General features: G+C 40.6%; 1 protein-coding gene across 2 annotated transcripts in view; it reads left to right on the top strand.

The window, feature by feature from the left end:
- Window positions 1-21,891, top strand: part of LOC149309469 (contactin-associated protein-like 2) — a 1,389,887-nt gene that overhangs the window by 1,343,845 nt on the left and 24,151 nt on the right. For both annotated transcript variants that reach the window (XM_089532517.1, XM_089532516.1), the window contains one exon: window positions 7,848-8,078. In XM_089532517.1, coding sequence (XP_089388643.1) covers window positions 7,848-8,078 — 231 coding nt within the window. The remainder of the gene's footprint in view (window positions 1-7,847; window positions 8,079-21,891) is intronic.

Here is a 21,891-nt window from a genome sequence, read left to right as displayed (position 1 = left end):
CTGGCTTAATAAGACTACATGTGAAAGGGATCTAGGTGTCCTACTAGACCACAAGTTGAACATGAGTGAACAGTTTGATGTGGCAGCTAAAAAAGCCAATGCGATTCTAGGCTGCATCAATAGAGGTATAGTGTCTAGACCAAGGGAAGTAATAGTGCCACTCTATTCTTTGGTCAGGTTTCACCTGGAATACTGTGTCCAGTTCTGGGCACCACAGTTAAAAAAGGATGTTGACAAGCTGGAGTGTGAAGGATCTGGAAACTGTGCCCTACGAGGAGAGACTTGGGGAGCTGGGTATGTTTAGCCTGGAGAAGAGATAGTTAAGAGGTGATAAAATAGCCCTGTTTAAATATTTGAAGGTGTGTTGTACTGAGGTGGGAGCAAGCTTGTTTTCTGCTGCTCCAGAGAATAGGACTTTGATCATTCAAACTATAGGAAAAGAGATTTCACCTCAACATTAGGAGGAACTTTCTGACAGTAAGAGCTGTTCGACAGTGAAACACACTCCCTCAAAGTGTGGTGGAGTCTCTTTCTTTGGAGGTTTTTAAGCAGAAGTTGGTGGTGCTTTGATTGTGTGTTCCTGCATAGCAGGAGGTTGGGCTGGATGGCCCTTGTGGTCTTTTTCAACCCTGTGATTCTATGATTTTCTATGATTCTAAGAAATGAACATCCAGGTTCTCTCAGTTTTACAGGATGATATTGTTCTTCTTTATGGGATTGAGTGGGGAGTTGAGAGGATTTGACAAACCCACCAGTCTTCACGTATTTGTGTTTCCCCTACCTAAATTGTTCCTCCCCATTTCCTTGAGGTTTTTCCTCCAAACAGAAGTCAGTAGATCTTTTGGCATGACCTTCTTTCATATGCACATATTTTGGATACTTGTACCTATTAACTGAAATGTGCTTATGTACACTTTAGAAATTTTACTTTGTGTAATTGACCAATAACCTTATTTTCTGTTCTGCAATCTGTTGCAAACTCAGGTATGTACTGATTTCTGACCCCAAATTGCATCCATATCTGCAGAGGTTCAGAAGGCATAGATTTGATAAAGTCAATCCAGTAAAAATGACTAGTTTCATTAATTGCTCACACTTAGTTAAGACACATTATACAGATATACCACTCTACCTTGTGTTCATTTAAGTGGTATTTTGCTATTTTAAATATACATACAGAAAGATGGTGAAGTACATTTAAGTCTACAAAAGCATATGCTACCAACCTCTTTCTCTTATGAGTTGTCTGCATTACCAGAAAAATTCATGCCCACTTCAATTCTGTGGCTTTAGGAACACACAATATATGAATGTTCTTTCAGTGAAGCCACTTCTTTTACATGTTAGTTCCTTTTAAAAAAAAACCTCACATTTTAGTCTGCATTTTCCAGGTTAAAGAATGGTTTTGGCTAAGTGTGTCCTATCTGGATTAGGTTGGCATCAGGGGTGGGGTAGTTTCAGGGCAGGTAAGATTGAGTAAGGCATCCATCTTGCACTCTTATTGGATGCCTCCATGATCCAGTCTTCCCCCCCCCCCCCCCCGTTTGTCCCCTCTTTCTCTCACTTTGCCCCAGTGAGTGATCTAAGGGAGGGACCTTCTTCTTCTTGCTCCACCACTATCAGAAACTCCTGTTCCTGCAGTTCTGTTCACACAAAGGGCTCTGCCCTTTTAGGAAAGTAGCCTTAATAGCTGGAAACACTTACTTGGGAGAAAGTCTGGGTAACTGTGGAATACTTAGTAGTCAAAACTACTGCTGATTTACTGTCTTGTTTAAACACTGGAGTTGGGAGGCCAGTCATGGCATTAACTCCCCCACCCCATGAGATGGGTCACAGAGGCACTCCACAGGCAGTCTTATTTGCCATCCTAACTCAGTCCTGTGTGTCTACCTTTCTAGTGCACCCACGACTCTCCCCACCCTCTGCTCAGGTGAGCAGGCAGTAAAAATAAAAGGACATCAATAAATAAAGCATTTGGGAATCTGGAGGAAACCATCATGTCCAAGTAGAGTGCAGAGGATATTTTGACTTTGCAAAGTCAAATTCCAGACTTCCCCAGTCCCGATGTTGCCATAGGAACCAGAGTTGTTTTCCCTTGCCTTCTTCTCCTTCTAATAGGTTTCTAATAGGAAAAAAATGAGAGAAAGAAATGTAATGTTCTTTCCCTTAGATCACTCACAGGGGCATAAAGGGGAAAAGGAGACTGGATGGGGCAGACATCCAGTGAGTGGAAGGTGGATGGTAAGTTTGACAGGGTAATAGTTAAGGCTATTGACTGATAGATTTATGCGTGTATTCCCTTTTTGTAGTGAATTGAATTTGGGCATGGGAATGTGTGGCTATCAATACAATTTGAGTCCAGTTTATTTGAAATAGATGTGGTGCTAATGGGGTGAATCCAGGGGAGAATACTGTGAGGTGGTTATGATTTTCCTTGCTAGGCTAGAAAACCCTTCAGTTAGTCTCAAAGATCCTACAAGATCCCTTTCCAAGGGTGGTTAAGAACAGCTTAAAAGGTTTCTTTGGCCTGTTCTGCACAGGCGGAAAGTACGTGCTCGGCACGTACTGGGGTTAGAAAGGGGCGTCCTTTCCGGACGCCCCTACCCCCAGTACGTGCTGAGCGTGTACAAAATGGTGGCACCCATTCTACATGGGCACCGCCATTTTGACGTAGCGGATGCTTAGTGTCCGCATGTCACATCGCAGAAATGACGCCGCGAGTGCGCCATTGGCGCCTTGTGGCATCATTTCCGTGGCGCAAAAAGAAGCCAGGAAACCTCACCGTCGGGAAGCTGAGGCTTCCCGACAGCGGAAACGGAGGCTCCGGCAGACCACCCTTTTTGGGCGGTCTGTAAAGCGCCTTTGTTTCTGTTTTTTAAATGAACTTGTCAGCTGTGTTACTGTCTTTCAGTGCTAAAGTATTGAGTGTATGAAAATGTTCAGATGTAACATATTGGAAATGGTTATTCACTTTGCAGAAGCCTGGAATTGGCTGCAGCTGGGACTCAAAACAGCAGGCGATGTCCAAGGTCACAGTGTGTGCCAGAGAGCTAGTAGCAATGTGTAAATATACTGTGTCATCTTTGCAAGGGCAAAGATATTCCAAGATGCACAGGAACTTGTACAGGAAGAGGCTGGACAAGGTGGCCGCATGGCAAATATGTATATAAGCCCAGATGTCTGTTTGTACAGTTTGTGCGGTTTGTAGTTGGTGGATGGTGAATGGCGTTGGTAATTGTTCTCGCGTGTGTCTTTGCAACAAATAAACAAAGTGCCTCTTCGGAGATAAGCCAGGAGTTGGTGTGCCTTTTATCTGGCAGTTGTTTTCCTGGCATGTTCCAACAGCTTGCCGGTTGATTATCTTTACAGAAGGCTTCCAAGTTTACGCTGCGCGCTCACATTTGCATCAACAAGGGTTATGGTGCCCAGTCTGTGAGCTGAAGAATTCAACTGGCTATAAGTGAGTGCACTGTTTTTGTTGCTGTTCATTTGTCCGGTGCCGGAAGGCAAACAGAGATAGAACTGTGGGAGTTGGGAAAACTGCCAGGACTTTGCTGTTCTAATTATGGAGGCAGTGAAGTTTCCCAAATTAAGTGACACAAACTACAGTTCCTGGCTGAGTACTGCGAGACTCTCCTTGTCAGGGAGGGACTTTGACATGTAGTCCAGCATGGAGTTTCAGAGGACACTACTGAGAATGATAAGAAAGTGAGAGCTACTATTTTGTTGACCCTTGAACTGAGCCAGATTAATCATGTTTGGAATAAGAGGACTGCAAAGGCTATGTGGGATGCTCTCAAGCAAGTTCGTCAGAGCAGCACAGCATTATCCAAGATGATCTGGTGTCAGAGGCTGTACGCTTGCAAGATGCAGCAGGGGCAGGATCCAGAAAGGCATTTGGAAATAATGCACGATCTATTCGCCCAAGTGGAAATGCGAGGTGTCAACTTGTCACCAGACCAAAAATCGTACATTTTGTTGGGCAGCCTTACTGAGGACTACGAACACATCCTGCATGGTTTTCAGGGTGTCTGAACACCAGATGATGGTGGAGCTGATGTCAGCGCGTGTCTTGGAAGAAAGTCAGCGATGCCGGTTCAAGGCAGGGCTCCAGAGACAGCAGCAGGTGATGCCAAGATCCACGAACCCACCAGAGGCTTCGAGGGAACTACAGCCAGAGATGGCAGCCGCGTCCAGGGAAAAACTATGTTTTCACTGTGACAAGCCTGGCCATGTGAAGAAGAACTGCTGGAAGGAGAAAGCAGCCCAGGAATCCTGGGACCAGGAAGGGAGCTGCAGTTGTGGCAAAACACAATGACTCTAGAGCCCATCAGGCTGCCTCGACCAGTCAAGTCTGGATTTTGGACTTGGTTTGCATCAACATTCAGTGCCTCTAAAATAAACTGGGGATACAGCATGAACATTGCCATGATGAGTTTCCTTTTTAATTATTCTGCACAGTCAAGGAGAAAATGAAGTCAGATTCCCTGTTGCAAAAAAAATGTACTATTTGAAGTTACTATAATGCCTTGAAATGTTAATTTTCCTATGTCATACAGATTTAAAATAACAGTTGTGTTAATACACTGCTGCCAACATATTGTACAAGTAAAGAAATGTATCTCAAATCATGATTTTCAAGATTCATTAACAGAAACATGTCTTTATCACCTTTTTGTAAGAAAAACTCTATATGGTTGAGTTAATATTCTGTTTATGTTTGTTGTTTTGTATCCTTTTCCAGCCTTCACATCTTACATGTTTCCAGAATTTAAGCTAAGGTGGAAAAAAATGTAGCCTGGCAGATATTTCTGGACTTAAACTCTAGAATCATGGAATAATAGAATAATGGAGTTGGAAGAGACCACAAGGGCCATCCAGTCCAACCCTCTGTCATGCAGAAACTCTCAATCAAAGCATCTCATCAGTCTCAGTCAGTATGGCTAGTTTTCAGAGATGATGGGAACTGCAGGTCAGCAAGATTGGAAGCAGATAGATTCTCTAACCCTGCTACAAGTGTTCTCTAATCTTTCTTCTTTTTAGGTGAATTGTGACTGCAATATGCTTTGTGCCGGTATTAGCATAATTGCAGCAAAGCCACAATGACCCCCACCTATATTTTTGCTTGGATTTTCCACATGAGAGACCAACATTCCTTTTGTTAAATTTCATTATATTAATGATAATACTTAGCATTTTATATTTAAGGTATTTAAGCCACTTCACATACATTATGTCAACTCAGGGCCTCCACATTCAAAATTCTCTGGTAATTTCTTGTTCTAAAGCTTTCTTTTTTCCGTTTCTCATTGCCATATTGCACTTTGCATCCAAGAATATCTTCTAGCCTTTCAGAAAGAAGTTTTGAATTGTAGCTGTATTTATTGTGGTTCCGAATAAGTAACTTGTGCATCATCCTGTTTTAAATTTTTGTGTCCATCCATCTGCAATCACAGTGTTGCTAGATAATCATGGTAATGCTGATGCCCATTAGACATCTCCATAGATGAGAATGCTCAAGGGTTTGATCTCCCCAAAGGCCTAAATAAACCTGGTTATGAATGGGTCATCATCCAGTGTAATCTGTTTAGTAAAAAGATCTTTTGACCTGATAGATGCTGTTTTAACTCTTCCCCCACACCACTTCATTCCTACGTTTTCATTAAACAATAAATACATTTGTTGCTGCTCAGTGTTCAATGAATGTCTAGTTTCTAGGTGCAAATATGTTTTCGTGAGCTGCAAATTTGTTTTTCTGCCCTTGAAATATCTGCCTTCTGTAGACCTTTTTAAATGAGAAATCAGATTAGCATATCCATCTCTAAATGAAAATGTCATTGTCAATGGAATCTAGCGGGTTTTCTCTCGTTTTGTGATTATCACAAACACAATCTCAGCCTGACTTTTGCATCTTGAAAATTGAAATTATAGCTGTCTATTAATTGTTTTGAGGTTCAAATGAGTTAATGATTATAAAGCTATTAGCGTGTTTTAGTGTTGTATACATAATTAATCACTATTGTAAAAGCAATCACAAGAACAGCCCCTTCTAGCTTTCATTCCCCCTTTCTTTATTTTTCCCCCTCTGTTTTTTTAAAAAAAATATGAATGAGACAAGATGTTTTAGATGCTATTTTTATTGTTTCAACTAATCTTATTGGGAAGCAATTTAAACTTGTCCCATTTAAGTGCAATAGAAGACAAGCATAACATTTTAAGAACAGCAGTCAGCTTGAAGATGCCTGACAGCATCTGTGTGTTCATTTCCTCCTCAGAAGGCAGGGGAAAGCAACAAGACATATGAATGTCTGGACCAGGGAAGGCAACTGTGTTGGGGGCAGTGTCTATTTTTTTATACATCCCTGAACCCCTGATGGGCTACACTGCCACATCAAGTTGAAACCAGAAGTGATGTGACATTTTCAGACTTGGGAGAGAGGAATTTAAAGGTGTAGGTTGGGCTCCAGGGGGAGGAAGAAATAACTCTTTTGTTCTTTGGGGCAGTTTGGGGTAAAAAATAATTTGGAATTAAAAAAAAATAACTTAAAGGATGACCCCTCTATTTGTCTAAACTGTCATGGCGAAGCTAGATTTTTGGTGTCTGGTGGGTGTTTATCACATTATTGCTTCCCTGAATCTTGTCTCAGTCTTCTCCTTTCTGTTCAGGCAAATCATCGGATTTTGCAAATGTGTACTATACTTTATACTACACATTATACTTTACTATGTGTCAACTGAAATTAAATTCTTAAACATGTTAAAAATAGATGGTAAAACGTTGTACCTAAATTGAATTGTTGTTCTTCAGTTGGAGTAGACTGAATGAACTTCTTGCTGACCACATCTGTAAATCCCATGGATTCATTAGGTTTCCTCTAGCTGACACTAGTAATTGGATTAAGGCTCAAAGACGCTAGGAAATATTTTTAAAATGTTATATATATTTTTCATTTTGGAAAAGATAAATGTAAATATCAGTATGTATGTATCACTCTTTAAAAAGCAAAAGCAGACCACCTGACTGACAAGAAAGGGCAAGATTAAGCAGTGATTGAGTACTTTACTTTGGCATAAGGCAGGTTAATTAGTCTGTAACCCCGCTTTGATCCACTGGGTGAGGTGGGAAAACATTAATAATAATAATAATTAATAATTAAACACTGGGTTCAAAGTGAAAATAAATGATGTATTTTGACCAATATCAGGAATATTATGTCTATTTCTTCTCATTGCAACAGCAAAACAAAACTGAAGTTCCCAGATTTTGGAATGGTGGTGGGGAAACATCAAATAGTTGCTTTAAAGAAAGAATATAACACACTGCAGCTGTACATAATGCTGAGGAGATAATATGATGCTCAGGATCCAAGAGTATCATTCTGCTAAGGTCTCTTATAGACAACTCCAGCATGTCATTATATTCATTCTTATTTAAAGACACTTCCCAAATTTAATGTGTATTTTCCAGTGTGGTGTAGTGGTTTGAACATTTGATTATGACTGGAGACCAGAGTTTGAATCTCTGCTCAGCCATGTAAACCCCGTGGGTGACCATGGGCACATTACACTCTCTCAGCTTCAGAGGATGGCAATGGCAACCCCCCTCTGAAGAAACTTGCCAAGAAAACCTCATAAGTTCACTGTAGGGTTGCCATAAGCTGGAAACAACTTGAAAGTACATAACAACAGCAATAGTTGCTGTTACTTTAATAACTTCAGTTACGTGAAAAGGAAAGTTAAAAACTCAATAGATTGATGCTTTTCCCCCTGCTTCATTGTTGCTCCCGCACAAACACACCCTTCATTCAATTCTGTTAAAGAGTTTGTTTTTTCCCTTCTACTTTTAGAACTTGGAAAGATTGATCAAGAGATCCGTAAATATAATACACCAGGATTTTCTGGCTGCCTGTCCCGAGTGCAGTTCAACCAGATTGCCCCACTAAAGGCAGCTTTGAGATCAACGAATATCTCCTCTCATATCCACACAGAAGGAGAACTTGTGGAATCCAACTGTGGAGCAAATCCACAAACCATTCAGCCAATGTCTTCAGCAACAGATCCTTGGCATTCAGATTCAGGTAATGTTGGCCTTAATTTCTAGCAACAGCATTTGTTACTTTTATTTATCTTTAAATATAAATAGGAATTCTGGAAACTAAGGTTGGTTACAGAAATTATGGTTACAATAGAACTCTGAAAGACAGTAAGGTAAGACTGACAACTTTTGTTATGTGTGTATTTCTGATGGCTTATATATGTTTTACATTTATCATTTTCGTTCTCCTAAAATGTTATTGTAGCTACATTTTCCCATCAGGCACTAATGTTAGATTCTAAGCAATCATAGTTATATCTGCTGATCATCTTGTGTGTATTTTTCCTTGTTTTAATTTTTTAATATATGATTGTGAAGAGAGGAGCTGGGCAAGCCTGATAGGAGCCAGCCAACCACAGCTCACAAAATGCTGTAAAGAGGGGGGGGGGGGACTACTGGGGAGAAAGGATACAAACCAGAGGCTTGTCTGTGACGGAAAGCTGATAGGGAAATGATTGCACAGAGTTAAGGGAAAGGTTGCATATAAATAGGGGAAAACTTTAATAGGGATTGTAATGAAGTATGCTCAGTAAATATAAATTTTAGACTTTGATACATAAGACAGGAAACCTGTCTGTTACCTGGGTCTTCAAAAAATCATAATGGAAAGGATTCGGTTGTTGCCCTTTGTACATCTTTGGCCTGAAACACATGGGTCAAATAACACAGATTCCAGCCACGTTTGAGGCTTAGCATTGAGATGGCGCATGTCCTGAATGCAGCAGGAAACTGTGCCTGTGCCGCACAATCCAGGACAGGCCTGGTATAATTGGTGCCGGTGAAGTTGCGGGCAACCCTCATTTTAAACTATAAAATCCCCTCATCTCCTCCCCCCCAATTTGCTGGCAAGGAAATGATTCATTGATAGCGAGCAATCAGTGCGTAAATGTCTTGTCCACCTTCTGTGTGGAGACGCTGCTGAACTGGCTGAGACTGGTCTACACCTCCATTGTGAGATAAATAGCTATATTAATAGGCTTTGCCCTGTGTGTTACCCAAAAGCCTAGGGCCTGGGAGTGGAAGTGAGCCGCCCACAAATTGAATTCAATGGGGAAATTATTTTAGCTCAGTAAGGAGCATTGAGAAGGCCAGAGTAACTCCTGCTGGGGCACAAGCCTATATTTACCAGTTCCAAAAAATTAGAACTCCTGAGCGCTAAATACAATTCAGTTTTGTTACTTAAACAAGAGCTGACAACATTTACACAAAGCACTTACACACCCACACCCACACAGTAAGATATAAAAGGCTACCACTTGTGGATAGCAAATTAAAGGATGGCAATGGGCAATACTTACGAGTTCCAGGAGCCAGGCTCCAGTCTTAGGGAAAGCTAGGGGTTGAATGGGACTCATCTGCTTTCATAGAATCATAGAGCTAGAAAAGACCACAAGGGCCATACAGTCCAAACCCCTGCTATGCAGGAACTCACAATATAAGAACCCCTGACAGATGGCCATCCAGCCTCTGTTTAAAGATCTCCAAAGAAGGAGACTCCACCACACTCTAAGGGAGTGTGTTCCACTGTTGAACAACTCTTACTGTCAGTTCCTCCTAATGAGGAAGAGGAGCCATCATTGAGCACCCTTTGGTCAATCAGTCAACCAGTTATAAATCCACCTAACAGTTACATTGTCTAGACCACATTTTACTAGCTTGTTTGCAAGAATATCATGGGGACCTCGTAAAAGGCCTTAGTGAAATCAAGATGTGCTATATCTACAGCATTCCCTTTGTCTACCAAGCTGGTAATTTTATCAAAAAAGAGAACAGATTAGTCTGACATGACTTGTTTCTCTGAAACCCATGTTGATATTTTGTTAATACAGCATTGCCTTCTAAATGTTTACAAAGTCTCTGTCCGCTCTAGACTCTCTGTCTGCTCTAGAATTATTCCTGTTATTAATGTCAGACTAACTGGTCAATAATTGTTAGGATCCTCTTATTTTTTCCTTTTTGAAGATGGAGACAATGTTTGCCCTCCTCCAGCCTGCTGGGACTACTCCTGTTCTGAAAGAGTTCTCTAAAATTGTTGCCTATGGCTCTGAGATTACCCTTTTAATACCCTTGGATGTATGTCATCTGGTCCTGGAAACTTACATTTGTTTAGATTAACAAGGTATTCCTGTTACTTCCTCTTTACTTATTCTGTGCTGCATTTCCCTTACTGTGTCCTCTGCTCCATTTTCCTCAGGCTAAGCACCCTTTTCCTTTTCTGAGAACATTGAGGCAAAGAAGGTGTTCAGTAATTCTGCCTTTTCTCTGTCCCCTGATAGCATTTTGCCATCTTCTCCACGCAGTGGCCCTACCATTTCTTTCTTCTTCATTTTGGTGCGGAGATACCCAAAAAAGCCCTTTTTATTGTTCTTAACCTCTCTACCAAGCCTGAGTTCATTCTGTGCTTTAGCTTTTCTGACTTTACCCCTACATATGCTAGCTATTTGGTTGAATTCCTTTTTGGTGATTTCCCCCTTTTTCCATTTCTTATGCATGTCCCATTTAAAACATATCTCAGTTGAAATTTCCTTAGTGTTGAGACACCTCCCATTGTCCTTCCTCATTGGAACTGTTTGAAATTGTGCCTTCAATATCTCCCCTTTGAGAAACTCCCATCTGTCCTGAACTCCCTTCTCTTTTACTCTTCCTGACCATGGGATCACCCCCAGTATTTCCCTGAGTTTACTGACTTCAGCTTTCCTAAAGTCTAGAATGCATGTCTGAATATACCTGGCTTCTCCTTTCCACTGTATAACAAACTCCAGGAGAACATGATCACTCCCACCTTAGCATCCCACCACTTGCACCTCATTAACCAGGTCATCACTGTTGGGTGGGATGAGATCTAAAATTGCTGATCCCTTTGTTGCCTCTTCCACCTTTTGGACAATGAATTTGTCTTCCAGGAAAGTAAGGAATTTGCTAGACCTTAATGTCTTGGCTGAGTTTGAGTTCCAATAGGCAAGCATTCTCTGAAGATGGCAGCCACAGATGCTGATGAAACATCAGGAAGAAACTCTTCTAGAACATGGCCACATAGCCCAAAAAACCCACAAAAAACTAAAAAAATATATCAGAATAATTGAAATCATCCATCACTACTATATCTGTTCTTTCTGAGTGTGTCGTCATCTGTTCTAGAAAGGTATGATCCAATTCCTCAGTCAGACTTCAAGCTCTGTAGTAGACTCCCACAATAACATCCCTGCTGTTTCCCTTTAATTTTCATCCAGATGCTCTCCACCTGGCTTCCAGGATTTGAGTTCTGGTGTAGACATGTCTGGCGTATAATACTCTTCCTCCTCCTTTCCTGTTTGGCCTATTTCACTTGAAAATGTTATTCCCCTCTATTGCTACATTCCAGTCATGGGACTCATGCCACTAAGGAGTCATTTCCACTATGGTTTAAACCACCATTGTCCCCACTTGGGAATCGGTTTAGTACCAATTCAGCAAGGGGGGCCCATGGTTTTCCCCCATTTAACCTGTGTCAAAAAGACACTGGGTTTTTCCATTCCTTTTGTGCTGAATCAATATATTTTTAAATAAATTGATTCAGTCCAATGGGAACCAGGCAGATTCAGATCTGCCCTGGCCTCTCCACCCAGCCTCTTGCCTCTCCGCACAGCCACTCTGCTTTCTCTGCTGCTGACCTCCTTCCGCCGTCTCCTACCTCCAGCCGCACGAGAAGACCGCCCCCACTCCTCCTCCTCCTCCTCCTCCTCCTCAGGTAGCGAAGAGGGCTCCGGCCAGGGCCAGGGCCGCCCCGCCACCAGCACCAAGGCCCATGGACCCTGTGCCACCACGCACTGCCACGCCAGATGCCAGCAACAGGGGATGATGGGAGAGGCAGTCCAGGCAGCCCGCAATGCCTCTGGAAGAACCCCACAGGGCAAGTGGCCCAGAAGGAGGAGAAATGCATGATGAAGCCATGGACGGCCTTCCCCTGGGCCCCTTGGAACGGGGCTGCACTGAAGGGACCCAGGTGCCTGATCTGAATTAAGGAAATTGGCACAAATAGTGGGAACGAAAGTCTTGGCTGATCCAATTCATCAGTTTGAATCAGGAACTGAATTACATGGTAACGTAACAAAGTTTAAAGCCCTCCTGTTCAAATTTTTGAGACTATTGGCAAAAACATTTCTGCCAGCTGACATGAGGTGGAACCCATCCCTTCCCAAACATGCAGCCCATGATTCAAGAATCCAAATTGTTCTCAGCGGCACCAACTGTGAAGCCAGCTGCTATATTCCTTTCCCTTCCTGGACCATGCCCTTCTACTGGGAGAAGAGATGAGATGACAATCTGTGCATCCAGCTCTGCCAGCTTCCTACCCAGAGACTCATAATCTCTTACGATATTCTGAAGGCTGTGCCTTGCAGTATCATTGGTTCCCACATTGACCAAAAGGAAGGGCTAATGGTCAGTAGGCTTGACAAGTCTTGTCAGCCTGTCTGCCACATCATGGATCTTTGCCCCAGGGGGACAACACACCTCCCGAGACATCTTATCAGACCCACAAACCACTGATTCTGTACCCCTCAGCAAGGAGTCCCTCACCACCACCACACACCTCTTCTGAGGCTTAGCAGCTACTATTCCCTGTGGTGGTACTCCTAGGGTCCCCCGCACTGTCCCTGAGGACTATCCCTGCTGCCCTTGATCGTCATCCCTGACAAGGGAGAGAGCTTCAAATAAATTCTGTAGCTGCAAGCTCCCAGAATGATCCCTGGTTTCCCTACTTCTTTGTGTCACATTCCTTCAACTGTCTATCTGCTGTTATGTGAAGAGACATCCTCCATAGAAACTTCCTGTATGTGTTTCCATCCAGGACCGTCTGTTGCATTCTTTCCAGGAAGACTTCTTGCTTTCTGTAATATGCTGAAGTGTAAATACCCTGGCCCCCAGCAGCTGGACCTTCTATTCCAAGAGGGTTATTCACTTGCATTTGATGCAGGTGAAGTTACCTATATTCATAGGCAAGAAAACAAACAGCCAGAAGTACAGAAGAACAGACAGAAGTACTGAGGTAGCTAGCTTGCATCTGACAGGCTTTCTGCCTTATTCCAAACTAGACCAAAACAGGTGTGTCCAAAATTGGTATATTTACGGGCTGCACTATGTCTTGAAATTATTGGAGTTGATTTTCCAGAAATCCAAAAAACAATGGGATTCCCAACTGGTTGATGGTTTTAACTTCAGAGTTACAAAAGGGATATTTTTGGTTGATGGTGGTGACATTGATTTAATCAAGCAGTGATAAAAGCAGAACAATCCCAGGGAGTTGGTGTTGGGAAATATAGTGGAGGCTAGCCAAGAGATTGGCTTATTGCTTTAAGCTGACAGGCTTCTTTGTCTTTGACCTTCAAGAAGAAATGCACATGGCAAGGAGTTGAGAAGCAGCAGTGCTCACAGCCATTAAGTTACATAGGTCCATTCCACATGCTCTCTGGTTTTATCTGACCACTCATGAGAAGTTCACTTAAAGATCATCATGACCTTTCCAGGTTCATGCTTTTTGGCTTCTATGTAACTGCTATACCTATACTCAATAATAATAATTTCCATTCCTTTTATTACCAATCTACAAATAAAGGTAAATATTTTTTTAAAAAAAAGCCCATTTTCTTACTGTTGAACCCTGACGCACTGGTATGCCTTCTTATTTGTTTAACATATTCTATAAATGTTTTCTGTGTTTTCATATATATCTCTATTGGTTTTCTCCTCGTTATATTTCTTAATTTATGAGATCGAGCCATTTCCATTATTTTCTCCAACCATTCCATGCATATTGGGATTTTATTAGTTTTCCATTTTCTCGCAAAAAACAATCTTGCCATAATTACTAAAAAACATCAAGATTCTATGTTCTTGTCCTCTTTTATTATATAAATTTATCATATTCAATAAATCCAATTTTGGTCTCATAATTAGTTCCAAACCCTAATTTTTTCCTATTCGTTTATTACTCTTATACCATTATTTATTTGTTTATTTATTGATTTCCTACACTTCCACCTTACATGAATGGATGTTCCTATTTGCTCTTTTATTTCTTGCATATACCCAATGCATATTTATATATTTTAGCCAATTTATCTGGGTTTAAGTACCATTTGTACTTCACTTTTAAAAAGTATTGTATCATATAAATAAAAAATTAAGTCTGTTCAGCAGAAGAGTTAGGGTGAAGGCAGGCATAATATAAAAGCAAGTCACACCATAAACGACAGATGTGAACATCAGTGAATCCAGTACTTGCCCAGTTACCAATCTTGCCCTGCCCACCACTACACACATACACTCATATTTCTGTTAAGCTGTCCTGTTTTTTAAAATACCACATAAATGTTCATGCATGTCTTTATTAACCACCTTATGTTTTAAGGTTATTTCTGAAGTACACAATTACTCCAGATATTTGGTTGAAGGAGCTTGGTGCTGGAGTGGGGAACAGTCAATATCATCCCTGACTACATTCTCTTTCAGATGTAAGAACCATTTTACTCAAAGATCAGCCTTGGAGTTAAAAATAAGTACTGAACAGAGTGAAGGAAAGTGCTTTCAGACTAATGTCTCTGCTTTTTTCCCCCTCGTGTTATCACTTTTTGGTTAGCAAAATAACCTTTCACAGGGGAAGACTAATTACCCATCTAGTCTAGTTGTTCTGTGGGTAGCTCTTAGAGGTTTCAGAGAGAGACCTTATTGCTCTGTAGGAGCAGTGTGCAAAAAGTAGCCCTGGGGGATGTATGTGCTACTTTTTCAGTCCCTGACACACCCATAATCCCTTGGACTGCCCTTTTCCATAAAAAATGCAGTGTGAATTGCCTTTCCCACAATTATTTATTTATTTTTATATCATTTTCTATCCTGCTTTTCTCCCAAAATTAGGACCCAAAGCAGCTTACAGTCTAAAAACTTACAATTAAAAATTTACAAAAGTGACAATTAAAATGGAATTAAACTATTGCAATATTAAAACAGATCATTTGTTTAAAAACAGAATACAGTTAAAAAGATAAAAGCACTCAAAAACCATTCACATTAAAACAACACATCCCCTGCAGGTTGTTTTTTAAAAGCTTTATGTTTTAAACTAGGGTGATGGAATAAATGGTATGCCAGATAGTGGTTGGTAGGACAGGATCAGAAATCAAAATGACCTTAACAGATTGGCGAGCTGGGCCAAAACTAACAAAATGAGTTTCAACAGAGAAAAATGTAAGATACTATACTTGGGGGGCGGGGATGAAATGCACAGTTATAGGATGAGGACACCTGGCTTGACAACAGTACGTGTGAAAGGGATCTAAGAGTTTTAGTAGACCATGAACTGAACTTGAGCCAACTGTTTGATGCAGCAGCTAAAAAAGCCAATATGATTCTAGCCTGCTTCAATACAAGCATAGTGGGTAGATCAAGGGAAGCAATAAAAAAGGTAAAGGTTTCCTCTTAGACAAGTTTGTCTAATCATGTCCAACTGTAGGAGGCAGTGCCCATCTCCATTACTGAACCGAGGGAGCCAGCGTTGGTGGTCTTGTGGCAGACATTGCTGCATGGAATACTGTTACCTTCCCAAATGGTACCTATTTATCTGCTTGCACTTTTACATGATTTGAAACTGCTATGTTGGCAGAAGCTGGGACTAGTGACAGGAGCTCAATCCGTCATGTGATGCTTGGATCTCAAACTACCTATCTTGCAGTCGACAGCATCTTAACTGCTAAGCCACCACGTACCACTCCATAATATAATATAATATAATATAATATAATATATTGTTATATTATTATCATATAATATATTACATTATTATATTATATTACATATTATATACATTTATATAATAGTATCACTGTATTCTGCTTTGGTCAGACCTCACCTGGAATACTGTATCCAGTTCTGGGCACCACAATTCACAAAGGATATTGACAAGCTGGAATGTGTGCAGAAAAGGGCAACCAAAATGATGAAAGGTCTGGACACCATGCCTTATGAGTGCTTAGAGAAGTGGAAATATTTAGCCTGGAGAAGAGAAGGTTAAGAGGTAACATGATAGCCATATTTAAATATTTGAAAGGGTGTCATATTGAAGAAGAAACAAGCTTTTTTGCTGCTGCTCCAGACACTTGGGCCCAAAACACACTGGCCAAAAACTGTGACTTCTGACCACTTCAGAGGTGTGGCATACATATGACACATGCCCCTGGATTGTCCGGAAGCTACTGCAAGAACTCCTAAGGCAGCCTGAAACCACCCACAAGAGGAGTGGTAAAAAAACCGCTCCTGCCGGCTGCTCATTTGGCATTGAGGTGGTGGCCCACTTTCAGAGTGGGCTGTCTGGTCACCGTGGTCCCTGACTCTGCTTTGCCTTTAGGACATAGAGCAATGGATACACACTACAGGAAAAAAGAGTCTACCTAAACATTAGGAAGAACTTTCTGATGGTAAGAGCTGTTCAACAGTGGAATATACTGCCTTGGAGTGTGATGGAGTCTCCTTCTTTGGAGGTTTTCAAACAGAGGCTAAATGGCCATATGTTGGGAGTGCTTTGATTGTATATTCCTTCAAGGCAGCAGGTTGGACTGGATGGCCCTTGGGGTCTCTTCGAATTCTATAATTCTATGGGGGGGGGGGAAGACCCCCAGACCCACTGAGGTTGCCCATCTCTGCTTTAATCCTATAAATGTACAATGTTGTAGAAATATAACTCTACAGAGTTCTGTCTCAATGTGTTAGCAGAAATTATATCATTAGTACTTCCAGCAGCCTTACAGTAACACGATATTAACACACCACAGAAACGTGATATTAACACACAATGCAAGCTACTTTTGCAAAGCAGGTAATGGTAACAATATCCCCGTGACCTCAAATAACAAAGGGAGTTATTTTTTTAAAAGCAATGATGCAAGATGTGTTTTCAGCAACAACAAAAAACTTATGAAGGGGGAAAGTTTAAAAAAGACCAACAAGGAAAGTCTGGTACTTATAAACACTTATTTAACAATAAAGTACAAATTTACTAAACTCATAAATTGCATGTTTACTCCAGTTATACAATTTAAACCAACCAGTGGAATAGTAAAACCACATAATCCATCTAGAAAATAATCTAACCTTCCATTATGGTCACGTTAAAATATTTTTGCTGTATGGTTATTTTCTAAATGGGTTATGGTGGGTTTCTGACTTATGGCGACCCTAATGGGGACCTATCATGGGACTTTCTTGGCATAGTTCTTCAGAGGGAGAATGCCATGCCATTCTCTGAGGCTGAGAGAGTGTGTCTTGCCCAAGATTACCCAGTGGCCTCAACCAGAATTTCAACCCTAGTCTCCCAGAGCCATTGTCCAACACTCAAACCGCTATGCCATACTGGTATTTTTATATATGATGGCTTACATGGTTTTATTATTCCACTATATTATTATTCAGTTGTATTATTGAAGTAAACATGCAGTTTATGAGGTTAGTAAATGTTTTGCATTATTATTAAATACGTTTTTATAAGTAGGAAACTTTCCTTGTTACTCTTTCTTGTTACTTGGTTTAGAGACTTCAGTATGTAAGGGTAAATACCCTATATTTCCCTTTTGAGAAGTTAAAAACCCCACTTTTCTTTGTGGGAGTATCACGTCTGGTTTAGCCACTGTTATTTTTGGAAGTGTTCTATTGTTCTTTGGTTATCTACCCATAATGTGGGAATGCCAGAATATAAATTATTCTGTAAAGAAAAATAAAGTATTGTACAATTTATCAGTGGTTGATCACATGCTTTACATGCCGAAGATCCATAATCTCTGGCAGTTCTGGTTAAGGATGGGAAAGCCAGAATTTAGAAAAGTTACTTTTTGACTACAAGCTCAAAATTCCGCAAGCTGTTCTTTGAGTTGTAATCCAACAACAATGTTCCAGTTCAGTCAAAAAACGATAGGTACTGCCCATCAATATAGAACAATGGGTCTGGCTTACTCATGCATTTTCCTGTATTCCCTTCTCACTCTTCATTCAAAGTAGCAAAAGGGCACATCTACTGAAATTCTGGTGCTAGGTGAAATGTTATTAATTATTTTATATGCCAAAAATGAATCTGTAAAAGTTATTGAATTAGTTGATGACCCTAATTTTCTTGCTCCTATAAAAAATGAGCGCAAGTCTTATTTCTGGCTGAGGTCTGGCAGTTCCATTATTTTGTTCCCAAATGACTTAATGATGGTGCCTGAATTTCTCATAAATCTTTTGTAATGGAACTCAAGGATTTTTTAAAAGACCTTTTGTCTTGCTTGATTCTTGACATGCCTCTGCACATCTTTGCTCCTCCCACCCAACTTAATTACAATCCATCCTCCACCCCTGACATTTCATAAGAAGCTACAGACAGCTGATGTGCTCCCTGACAAAGTCATAAATACTCATGGCACTGCCTGAAAAGACTCTGCATTTCAAGCTGAGTAGAATTTCAATGCTGTAGAAAGATAAACCAGATTCCAACACAGAGAAAGATGCTTCTCTACAATGAGAAAAATCTCTTTTCACAAAAGAACATTGCTAGAAATCCTGCATTCATGGAATTATCAGCCATATCAGAAGAGGCATGCAATTCCAGTTTAATAAGTATAATTTTACTCCCTTTATATCTTCCTCCCTCCACCTTTTTTCTCCTCAAAAATTAAAAACAGCAAACAGTGAAAAACATTTCCCCTAGTTCTACAGATTCAAGCCCTTTCTTCTTTTTAAAACTCATTTTGATCTCCATTATTCCTCTAAAAATGACTATGTTTAGTATAAACATATATACTAAAATAGGATATTTTGTATTAAAAACTACCCAGGATTATAGCTGTCCAATAAAATGATCAAATCTACATGTATGTCAGTTCAATATTTCTGTGGCACTATTTGCCAATTGCATGTGAAAGATAAATGCTAACTGTTATGCAAAAATGTGTTTCTCTTTGCAATTTAAATTTTAAGGAAAATATTAATTCACCAAGTTTTTATCTCCATATTTGTAGTCACTCATATTATTCTGTAAATTTAAATGTTATTAAAGATACTCCTAATAGTTGTAACATAGTCACACCACTGTTCAAATTGAAATGTTGTGAGTTTGCCCTCTTAGTACTCTATGTACAGTCACTATAGTTTCACCAAACCTTAATTAGAATATAAAATATTAATATTTCTTAATTATCTATAATGGCCAGCTGATATCTCTGGATGGGGAGATAATTGCAGGATCGGGGCAGCGGGGAGAGAAAGGAACAGAGGAAGCCATTTGGAACAATAAGAGAGTCAGAATAATTATTCTTATTTGTGGTATCTGTAACTCTCATATATGGGACATAACATCATTCAGAACCTTCTAGAGCTGAGTGATCATTCTGATGGTAGCCATGCTCCCTCTTAGTATTGCTGTATGGGACCTGCCCACTCCTTCAGTTCCTTTATATTGTAGCAGCAGCAGCAACAGAAACTTGCTCCTCTGAGTTTTTCCTTTTTATTGATTATCTTTTGAGACATTTTCAGGCTTTCTTTATATTACATTTAGAATTGTTGCTCTTGATTTTGGTCAGCCCTTCCAAGAACCTATTGGCTCAAAGGGAAACAAAAGAGAATTTTAAGGGATGTCTAAATTCCTGAGGAAATTGTTGTTTAAACAACAGGAAAATATTTCGATTGACTGAATGATGACTTATAGCCAATATTCTATATTAGTGGACCAGGAGACTGGTCACATGTCAGATGACAGTTGGAATGTTCGCTTGGTTGTGAGCTATTGTTGTGAGCTACTGTATTTTAGGACCTTACTGTATTGCCCCCAGGGACATGATGGGGGCTTGATGAAAGGAAGCAGGATGAGAACAGAATGGGTGCTATCACCCATTCTACTGCACAGCAGAATGTCGCCCCTGGAAGTTCCCATTGCGTTCCACATCCATCCCACAGGAGGTGATTTTCATAAACTATTTAGAAGCATTCCTGAAAATCACCTCCCCTGGGACAGATCCAGAAAGCAATGGAAACTTCCAGCAGCAGCAGTGGCATTCTGCTGTGTAGTAGAATGGGTGATACCACTTATTCTGTTCTCATCCTGCTCCCTTTCATAACGCCCCCATCACATCCGCAGGGGCAATGTAGTAAAGTCCTTAGTTTGTAGCTGTGAAGCAGACTTCAAAGTTGATTGAAAGTCAGAGAGGAATGTGTGTGTGTATATGTATGTGTGTGTGCGTGTATACACATACACTGTTTTATATTATATGTATTATAATTAAAGCTAAAAACCTCCAAGACTTAGGGGGAATCAACTGTCTGTGATTGCTTCTTTTAAGTGTGAAAAGTTGTCAATGCATTGCCAATACCAATAGCTGGGGGGATGTTATACTCTGCTGTGTACATTCTTTTGGCTGTAGCTGGGTGATTTTTACCCAGACAGTTCCGGAAGTTGGCCTTCACCCCAATTTAATATACTGGTTGACAGAAAGATATATTATAAAACTGTCATTCCCATTGTTTTTGTGTCTTGGGAAAGAACACAAAAATTGTCAGCGTTGTCAAGCTCAGTGATCCTCAGATTTCCAGGAATGTTTCTTTGAGTCCTCCTGTGAGATAGGCTAAATCAAGCTCTGGGTTTGGCTGCTGAAAAATGACCCTTGCAAACAACTTCAGTTGGCATCTGCTCAAGGCTTCCTCCATCTCTGGAATTGTTCACTACACAGACGGTCTCTGTTCACATGTTATTGACCAGTACATTGATACAAGTTGATACAAATTCAGAAGAGACTTCTATTTTTCCATTCACTTCATCCACATAGCAAGATGAAATGTCTCCAATTCCTAGTCAATCATTTGAACATGAATTGACAGTTGAAAACCATTTAAGGATTCAACTCATCCAAGGGTTCAGTGAGGGTGAGAGCTGGTCCCTTCGACTGGGAGAGGTAAGAGTGCATAGGTTCCATAATTTTTATAATAACCTGCCCATCTGGCAATTAAAATGTGTTACAAGGAAGGCATCAGAGGGGAAGCCCAGGAAGCAGCCATTATGACAGTAATGAGGAGGGAGATCTGGTATGAGGAGACAGTCCTATTATCATGGTAGAAGGGAGAGCTACATGGTGTTGGTTATCCAGCAAGGTGTCCCCAATTTCAAATAGTCTGGATAGCCTTGGCAACAAACCTCCTGGGGTGAAAATGCTGCTGCTCAATGCCAGGATGATGAATGGAAAAGCATCCCTTATCCAGTAATCGATCCTGGATGAGCATGCCAACCTGGCTTGTATTACAGACACATGGCTGAATGAATCTGTGAGGGATCAATCTCTTAGCTTAGTCAACTTGTGCTCTTTGTACAGCAGCAGCTGAGACCAGGGAGGTGGTGTTACTATTTCTTTTAATGTATTGCTTGGCTGTTGGGAGGCAGTTCTGGCTTAAATGCTGACTGGTGAATTTCTGACTGTGTATTCAATAAAGTTCTCTGCTGTTTCAATACAATGGATTCTGTGATGAACAGAGGTTCTGTGTTTGCTCAAGTCTGACTAGAACTGGACAGAGGGTGTATGTCCCTGTTGGTTCTGCTGGGCTAACAATTTTGATACCAGCAGCTAATGTATCCTTCTGAGCTATTTCTCTGGAATAGGACTTGGGGGCATTGTTATAGCAGTGGTTCTGGTCTTTTTGGATGGATAAACTCAGAGGGTATTGCTGGGGGACCCGTTTTAAACTCCCTGGTCATTGATCTGTGAGGCAGTTCTGTTTAACGTAAAATTGCTGAGAGAGGTCATTCAGACATT

The sequence above is a fragment of the Sceloporus occidentalis genome, unplaced genomic scaffold (genome assembly GCF_023333645.1).
Source record: "Sceloporus occidentalis isolate IW3139 unplaced genomic scaffold, rSceOcc1.0.p SCAF_7, whole genome shotgun sequence".
In the NCBI taxonomy this organism is placed as follows: Eukaryota; Metazoa; Chordata; class Lepidosauria; order Squamata; family Phrynosomatidae; genus Sceloporus; species Sceloporus occidentalis.
This window is presented reverse-complemented; position numbering and strand designations above follow the sequence as displayed.